This window comes from Apteryx mantelli, chromosome 1 (genome assembly GCF_036417845.1).
Source record: "Apteryx mantelli isolate bAptMan1 chromosome 1, bAptMan1.hap1, whole genome shotgun sequence".
NCBI lineage: Eukaryota > Metazoa > Chordata > Aves > Apterygiformes > Apterygidae > Apteryx > Apteryx mantelli.
The window spans coordinates 20,559,734-20,569,112 of NC_089978.1; the positions used below are offsets into that span (position 1 = coordinate 20,559,734).

Genomic DNA, 9,379 nt, shown 5'->3' on the forward strand with positions numbered 1-9,379 from the left:
ATTGATAACTAAATAGGTGCCATTTTTTGATAGTTTTCAGCATGAAAGGAAAGAAAATATTCACTTTGCTGAATTTTTCTAGTGGATGGAATCAGTTTGTTTTAGTATTGGCAAATCTGAGAAGCTGTTAGCATTTTAAAAAGCAGCATATCTACAAATACGAATGCCAAGAAAGACCTGTGTAACAATGTAGTCTAATATCCTACAGAAGGCAGGCTGCAGATTTTACCCAACTGGCAGTTTTTATACAAGTTTAGATAAAGCATCAACTCCCAATTGAGAATTTACTGCTAGTGTCATTAGTGGGTAGGTGGCTTTCAGGGGTGGTTAAAACTAGAGCATCTCAGGTCTTGTGAATACAATGGAGATTTGGTTATATTTTCAAAGAGATCTTAAATCCTTTGACTGCTCAGGTCTGAAAAGAAAGACACTGAAGAACAAATAAAAATGTAGCATTTTTAAATATCTCTCAAATATGGCAACTCTTTTCATGCTTGGGTTAGCAGTGCTGAAAAGTGCCTGCAGCAGTGAGATTCTGGTCTTGACTTGAATATTCGAGGACTAAGATATTGAGGAGGACTACAGCAAGTTTAATGAGAAGTCAAATGACTGGCACAGAAACACAGAATAATTCAGGTTGGAGGGGACCTCTGGAGGTCTCTGGTCCAACCCTCTGCTCAGAGCAGGGCTGCTGCTCAGAATCGTCTCCAGCCAAGGCCTGTATATCTCCAAGGATGGAGTCTCCACTTTCTGGGCAACCTGTTGATACAGACTATGTAAACTATTAAACAAAGCTTACAAAAAAGAGCCTTAAAACATATAAAGATCATTGATAAGGTTTGGAAAGGAGAATTTTCATAGCAAAAGCCAAGTGAGTCAGATCAACTCTATGGAAATAAAAATTTCATACAGAGATATTGACTAGAGGGGGTTTTTTTTGTTTTTATTTTGCCATGTACAGAGTTGGAGAAGAGAAAATAACAGGTAATCATGATGACTTGAACTGATATAATTTCAGATAGAACAGGACAAATACCTCTTTAGCTAAAGTGGATTCGCATGTCTGTTATCCTTAGTTTCACTACTTTTACATGTGCAAGGACGTCAGCCCTGGCAGTATGGAGAAGAGCAGATACATCCTTGACAGCTGTAGTTAAAGCAGATGTTTGGGAGCAAAAGGAGATGCAGTGGTCAACTATCTAAGCATGGGACACGCAGAAGTAGTTCTCAACATATGTCCTACATCATAACCTCCAATTTTTTGTGTAGTTATAAGAAAGGTCAACACAGAGAAATCCTCATCCTTGCTGACTGAGTCACATCCATGTGAAATGTATCATAAAATCAGTATCCATACTGAATGTTTACAGTGTGCCAATGCAACGATGATAATCTTGTATCAGGCAAGAGAAACTGGAGTTATCTTCATTTTTCTTCAGTCTCGGTTTCCCCCCCTGCCCCGCAATTCAGGTTTGACTTCATATTTTCTGCAATTCTGGTGGTGGTTGTCTTGATTTCTTTTTTAGAAGAAACAAATCTGCAGCATAAAGTTTTGTTCTTGTAGTTGTTGAACCGATGGTACACTTTAGTATTTGGCTAATTTCTCATCTGGTATAAATGGACTTAGTGCTATGGATTTCAAAAGAATGAATTTACACCAGATAATGATCAGACCTACACTTTTAAATGCTGCTTTGTAAACTGTGACAGTAGGTGGTTCATGAACAGGTCAGCCTATCATGCTGAGAACAGTAACCTTGCAAACCATCACTGAAATTCTGCTGCCTCTACTCATGAATCAGAACTCTAATGGAGAGCTGGATTACAGTAAAACTTCCACAGGTGTCTTGCAAGCCAATGGCTATAGGAAAAATCTATTTCTGAATGCCAGCATTCAACTAATTTTGGCTAATAGTTGAAGTGGATACTGCCATTAAATGAGATCTATATAAACAAATGTATTGCTGAGTTATGAACTTAATCCCCATTCTGTGAAAAAGATAACATACAACAGCATCTAAATAATGTCTTCCAAAAAAAACCCTGAACTGAAGATAAAGCACTCTTGAGATTTGTGCATATCATTTAACTACACTAAGCTTGGAAAGAGAATGGCAGAACATAAATAAAGATCACATGAAAAAATTCTGGGTAGTTACTATTTCTTTTGTGGTGAAAAATAACTAAAATACCAGATGTAAATAGTACAGTGCTTATAATGTTTTACAAGCATCCAGAGAAGCAAAAATCTGTGCAATAAGCAAACACCCTACTGCAACTACTGCAAAGGTGTAGAAAGTAGCAGCAGGCAGGCTAATGGAGGGACCCTGCTGTGCTTCCCCAGGAGCACCATGCCCAGACTACCAGGTTATTGTGCTTGACCAACACTACAGTCAGACATGTGCAGGAGCATTTCCCTCATCCAACTTCAGACTTGCACACCTGAGCTATTTGCTTTATGCTCTTTTTTATAGCCAATAGAAAGAAATGGACACGTTGAGTACACAGTTCATCTGTCCTGTTCTGGTTGTCTACATTAAGGTGAAATGAGTCTTCTCAGTGAAGTGCTGATTTCCTCCACTGACTGTAAAAGAAACCTAGGGTGACTAACAAAGTTGAATTAATCACCTGAATCCTATCCTTGCTGTCTGAAGAAAGGACAGGGAAGAGACAAACTTATAAGCCTAATAACATATGGAACAATTTTCTTGTTAGTGAATGGTTTCTTCTTAGTGAACAGTGAATTCTTAGTGAATTTAGAGATTCATATATGAAATAGCTGAAAAAAGGATTCAGTTCGTAACTGACAGGTGAATGCAGCAGAAATGCCATCTCAGCAATGTGCCGACACCCTTGCTAAAAGTGTCCCCAAAGACAAAAGGATTTCAGGCCCCTGATTTACAGGCTTGCCCCAGAAGTCGGTCAAGGCTAAGACACATGCCTGGGTTGTTTAACTGGGTGACAGGGACACCACTCAGACATACCAATACCTTTGAGCAGAGGATTTCACTGAAGCAGCTAAGCTCTCTCCCTCACTGCCTTATTTTTTTAATAAAAGGAAGTCTGATTTTAACAAAGCCTACTCTATAAAAGTACCTAAGTTAATAACCATGAGGGATTTCACACACGCAAACTCCATTCTTGTTGTCTGAGCAACAAAACATATCTGTGACACACATTTCTGGATTAGCTAGCCATGAACCAAAGCACAGAACACAAACCTTTACAGAAATCTGCACGGCAAAGTTCAGCTAACTACTTTACCAGCAATGGAAAAAAAATCATAACAATTCTCATCACCTAACAGCTAATTTTCCAAGACAATTGTGCATCACTCTTTCCCATGTTATCACTAGGTTACTTACAACAAGAGGCAATAAATCCTTTTTTTCCTCCATGCTATAATCCAGTGTTTGTTAGACATACAGTGTATAATTGTCCAAAACTACTAGAAATAATATGAATCTCTTATTCTTTGATAGAGCAAGAAGTGGCCCTATATTGACCTATGACATTCTTGAGCCCTTATGAACAGAGTGAGAAGATGGCTGCCTTGAACCGCTGGCTCAAACAGCAGAGCATGTGTCTGTGTGCCTGAGAGATGCCTAGGTCCCACAACGAGCCTATTTACCATAAAGCCAGAGCAGGTGACAAAACTACATACTTATGTTTATCCTGGCAGAATACTTTTACTTACAAGGACTTTCCTAAAAAGAAAGCCATTTTTGGATGGATAACCAAGGAGAGAACAATTACAGGGGCACAAGAGGAAAGAGCTATCAACACAGCGGAAGAAAAAATATGCAATCATGGAACAACAGCTGCTAGAGAGCACAGCAAGGACAGAGACTAAAGGCTAACTCAGAGCAGAAAGAAAAACTGATTAAAGAAAGTATAAGTCAAGGATGTTCTACCAACTCTCTCCCAAAGGTTACAAATTCTTTGGAAGCCCTGATATAAATGTATGAGAAAGATCTCACCCATTTACATCAGAATTTGGAGAAATGGAAGGTTACTAAATATGTGGAGGAGGGAAGTGAAGAATATTAAGCCTGTGGGTCCTCGTGCCAGCTGCGCCGCATCCACAACACTCAGACCAGCTATACTGGTTATGGTGGCTTCAGTGCAATCAAAGGGTCCTTTCAACCTCACACAAAGGAGGAACGGCAACACGGACACAGTCCTGCCTGGCTTTCTGCGCAGCAGGGCTGTGTTGGCAGCAGTCTGCAGGGAACAGAGGGTGTGGTATCCACTGGAATTCACCACACATGGATACTTCAAGCAGCATTAAGTCTTAAGCATCAAGACAATGATTTGATATATGCAGTTCTTGGATACCAGATCCCGCATGACATGCTAAGTTCCTGCCTTTCCTACTGCCACCATGAGGGATCAAAAAAACCAAGATCAGGATACTTATGAACTAGAACACATTATTTTATGCATAACTTTCAGGTTCTCTCATGGACAGACAGAGGAGGGATTGCTAATTCTGGATCTTAATTAAAGAAGCATAACGAGGCACATTACAATATGTAATGAGAAGTCAGCACAGCCTGGGGAGGTGATTCCACCCTAAGGACCAGCTACACGGATGGCACCAATAAATAGGGGCTCTATCAGTCCTCATCAGAGATAAAATTGCTACAGCATATGTCTGCAGGACAACGGGAATTGTCCATCACTTTGCTAAATGATGCTAGAAGTGTTCCTGGACAGCTGAAGTTCCAGGCACTAGTGGGAATGATTTTGACAGAAGCCCCCAGATCCTCAGCCAGAATCATAGTACAGGACAGAGACTGACAGAAGGGAGCAGTCTCTGCCTTAAGGAGCTTCACGTTAAAAATAAAAAATAAGGCATGAGATCAAGGTATCATCAAGTATAATGGCAAATACACACCCGATTCTCATCTTTGCAGAGTCAGACAGATGAGGATTAAGTACAACTACCTTTACTCTCACAATACTTTTAATTTGCCTGAACCTTGTGCACTCGGTAACCTGTTCTGGAACCCGGGAACTCTCCTTTTGCCGGCAGGGAACAATCGCCGCCTTTGTGAGCCAAAGCACAGAGAAGTGCGTTTCTACACTCACAGGCTTCCACATTCTAAGTCTCAAACCGCAAATACTATTTTGCTTAGTGTGCAAAATGGTACATATCTTAAACAGAGGAATAATATCTTCTTATGGACAAATGGTTAATTTTTTGCACACATTTTATGAGAAAATATAAAACATTGCTGAGTTTCACAAAAGTTGTAAGCAGTCACTTGAAATTTTCAAGGAGGCAGCAAAAAAACCCTAAGAGTGACAGCTTATGTTACCAAATATTGTTTTGTGTAAAATATTCAGCAGTTATTGGGATCTAACTCCTCTAAGAAGAGAGAAGTGAAACACCAGAAACTCACAAATACAGTTAAATGACCGCAGCTGCTATTGCTGACACAGTGTTACTGGCATAAAAGATGTCTATACTGAATAGTTTGTTTTGATAAATTTGTAGAAATAACCTCTATCAGTATAATTGCTCTTACTCATGTTACTGCAACCCATTTCAGGTTGCATCAATTTACTGGTATTGGTTACTAAACTAAACAGACAGTACAAAACTTCTGTGTAGGCCAGCCAAGCCCAGTGACTCTGGTAAGTTCAGTAAAGTGGGGAATCTAGAATTTTCCAAAAACATTAACTAAAACTACACTTTCATGTCATCTTTTAGCAGAGAGTCTTGAATGCCTTATAAACATTTAGTAGAGAGAACCTCCCAGTGTCTGAGAGGTAGGTTAGTAGTTAGAACCGCTTTTCATGTAAAGAAAAGGAGAAGAAATGATTCCATGAAAATAATTGGAATAGTCACCCAAAATACACGATATAAGCCCTTGACAATTTCTATCTTTTGGTCCTGTGATGTTATCAAATATATGATCCTGGAACTTTGCTTTGACAGACAAGTGGAAGATAAAGTAGGAGTTCAGACAACCACAGAACAATGTAACAAAGCTCACCTAAAAAAATTTAATTTGAAAAAGGTACAGTCAGAATAATAATAAGAGAGAAAAGTTCAGTCATCGCTTAGCATCCCATATACGGGGGGATTTGTGTCAGAAGGTAAAATAGTGTTAAATACACATTTGGAACAATATCTTTCAACTTGCCATGCCCTGTTCTTGTTGTCACCAGTATCAAAACTTGATTTCTTGCCAACATCTCCCATATAGCTGCACACAACCATTACAAGCAGTGTAATCACCCACTGCAGGAAAAAAGACTTCCTCTATTGTCAAAAAAATATGATGCTTTTTCACTGTGTAAAAAAAAACAAACCACAGAGGTATATATAGAATCTGTAGGACCTAAGTAGTAAAAAAAAAAAAACAAAAAAACCCCCTGTCATTGAGCTCCAACTCCAGGCAAAATTAGGACCAGCCCACCGCTGAACAAGCATAAAGGCAAGACTCTTCTTCCCCAGATGCGACAGGAAGGTGGCATGCCAACAGGCTCAAGGGAACAGCAGGAACGTGGACGAACAGCAGGATGTTGGGCTGACAGGTGGCTGCCTGTTGGTGGCTGCCTGTGTTGGCTTCGCGCGGGGTGCACAGCTCCCATCCACTGCACAAAGCAGCCGGGCCTCACGCTGCTCCTCCGTGGGAAGATATCCACATGTACCCCTGGTGCGTGTGCCTCCACGCTGAGGAATTCCAAAAGGGCTGCCAAGGTCCGTAAAAAGTAATATCCCCGCTCTCTTGTCAGCACTGGCAAAAACAAGGTCTGCGTTGCTTGGATTGTGGGCTCTTTGGAACAGGAGCAGGAAACACAAGTGCTGCCATTAATATGTGTCCTCGGAATGCTGAATCATAAAGTAGAGCTCGTAAAAAAGTATCTTCAGCTTCATAGCATTTGAGTATCCCTTCTCATTTCAGGTGGGCATCTGGCATCAGGGCTTTGCCACATTGCAAGGTACAAGGAACTCTGTCTTCAGCAAAAATCAAAGAAATGACAGAAGAAAAACCAAAGCCATACATTTAGCTGCCACCAATTAGATCACAGTACTTAGAGAGGGTATCTACTCCACCACGTTGGCTAGCTAGCCAGCAGAAGATACACCACCACTTTGAGTGGGTGTATCACACTGCCTCCTTAAAAACCTATCAGGTAGTAAGCACAGTAAAAGCATGGTAGAAGTCTTGGCCAAACACACTCCAGGCAATCACTTCAGTTATCTGAGCACTGAGAGCTGCTGCTGTGAGAAGAGGTCTCCAGGCTGTGATCAGGTCGGAGCGTCACGCACCTTGGCAGGACACGGCACATGCGGACACTTCCCGTGGAAACGCACAGCCCAGCTTCCCAGCCCGAACTGCTGCTTCAGCAGGTAGAGAGGGACCAGGCTTCTGTCTTGCCCCACAGCCCCCTGATCAGCAAAGCCCCGTCCCCCTCAGGAGCAGGACTGGACACAAGCTCATCCTCTACTACTGTGGATCCTAAATCATGTCATCAGGGTTGGACAGATTTAATAAAGGACACTGTAATCTGGCCAGTCATTCTAATCCTGCCAGTGTATTTGGCACTCAATAGCATTGTACTCCCCTAAAGACAAGACGGATGCATAGATTTGAACAGCACTGAGAGGCAAAACTGGTAAGGCAGGAAAGTACCGTGCTCTGCTTCAGGTACAAAAACACTACAGCACTTGCTAAACTAAGGAGGAAAACGAGTTCCTATTTTACACGGTGGGAAAAATGTGGCTATTACAGCTCACTCGTTACAGTGAAGTATATAGCAGAAACAAGTACTTGGCTGTATGCAGAAGTGAGCATTTTGCACTTGATCATGTCAGATGCTGCGAAGCTATTCTAGACACCAAACAGATTTCGCAGCCAGTTCTGAAGATGGGGTGACACGCTTTTCCTACCAATTGTGAAACACCCAGCGAGTGCGCGGCACCTCCTCGGGAAGCTGCTCTTACATTTCTCCTGTCCAAAGCGTGCGTGAGAGCATCCAGCAAACCTCCCCGGCCACCATGCCACAAACCCTTCCCTGACTTCCCGCAGCCACCCATGCAGCCAGCCCCTCTTGGCTCCCGTGGATGTCGGTTCAGCAAACCAACCCCGCTCCCAGCAGAGCCCCTTGCCCACCCCCGGACACCCATCCAGCAAACCCCCTTAGCTCCCCAGGGCGTCCGTGCGGCAAAGCCGCTCTAATTCCCCCCGGACACCGGGGACACCCGGGCAGCACAGCCCCTCAGCGCCGGTGAGCCCCGGGCAGCAAACCCTTCCGAGCTCCCGGGACACCCGCGCAGCGTTGCCCCTACCCACCCGCAGCCCCCAGCCCCGGGGGCGCAGCCCCCCTCGCCCCGGCGCCCGGGACACCGCGCAGCGCGCCTTCCCGCGGCTGCCCCGGCCCCGCCGCCCCCCGGCGGCGCCCCCCGCCCGCGGCCCTGCGGCGCCGGGGCGCCGGGGACGGCGGCGGGCGGCGGCGGTGCTGCCTCGGCCGCGGGGCGCCTTTCCGCGGGGGCTCCCGGGGCGGCCTCACCTTCTTGCTGTCGGCGGCGGTGAAGACCCTGCTCTCGCCGCTCAGGGAGGACGAGCGGCCCGGCCCCAGGTGCTCCTGTTGCGGGGACATCACGTCCATGCAGCCCCGCGCCGCCGCCCTGCCGCCGCGGGGACGCCCGCGCCGCCGCCGCCGCCCGCACCATGGACAGGGCGCGCCGGGCCGCGCCACGCCCCCGACCGCCGGCCACGCCCCCGACCGCCGGCCACGCCCCCCTCGGCCACGCCCCTCCCCGCAGGTTCGCGCCCGGCTCTGCGGAGCGGGGGGCTGAGGAGGCAGGAGGGGGAGGGAGGTGATGCGCATGCGCCGCCTGTCAGGGGCGAAGCGGGGGGGCGCTCGTGCCGGGGAGGGGGCGCGCGCCCCCACCCTGAGCCTGTGCGCGCAGCACCCGGCGGGCGGGGAGGGGGCAGTGGCGGGCGCCAACCTCGTCGGCGGGGGCGGGGGGGGAGGCCTGTCCTGCCCCGAGGGGGCCCCGGTGGAACCCCCAGAGGTGGGGGCCTGTATGGCCTTGAGGGGTGCCCCGACGGGACCCCCAGAGGCGGGGCCTGCCCAGCCCCGAGGGGGCCCCCCCAGAGGTGGGGGCCTGTATGGCCTTGAGGGGTGCCCCGACGGGACCCCCAGAGGTGGGGCCTGCATGGCCCCAAGAGGGCCCTGGAGTGGCCCCCCACGTCTGCACAGTCCCAGATTTCGGAGGGATGTTTCGTGGTCCCAGGTTTAGGGTGGGCATTGCATGATCCCTGAATTACCTTCCCACCCCCGGAAGGCAGATGAGTGTAGAAACGCCCTCCTGGGGGATCCCGTCACCCATCTGAGCACCTGACCGGTGCAGGTA

The 9,379-nt window shown here is 46.5% G+C and overlaps 1 protein-coding gene across 1 annotated transcript in view; it reads right to left on the reverse strand.

Moving 5' to 3' along the window:
* The window catches only part of ARHGAP20 (Rho GTPase activating protein 20), a 64,643-nt gene extending 55,989 nt beyond the window's left edge, over positions 1-8,654 (reverse strand). The window contains exon 1 of the mRNA XM_067289645.1: positions 8,530-8,654. Within this exon, the coding sequence (XP_067145746.1) occupies positions 8,530-8,628 (99 nt within the window). The 5' untranslated portion in view covers positions 8,629-8,654. The remainder of the gene's footprint in view (positions 1-8,529) is intronic.
* Between the last annotated feature and the right edge of the window lie 725 nt (positions 8,655-9,379).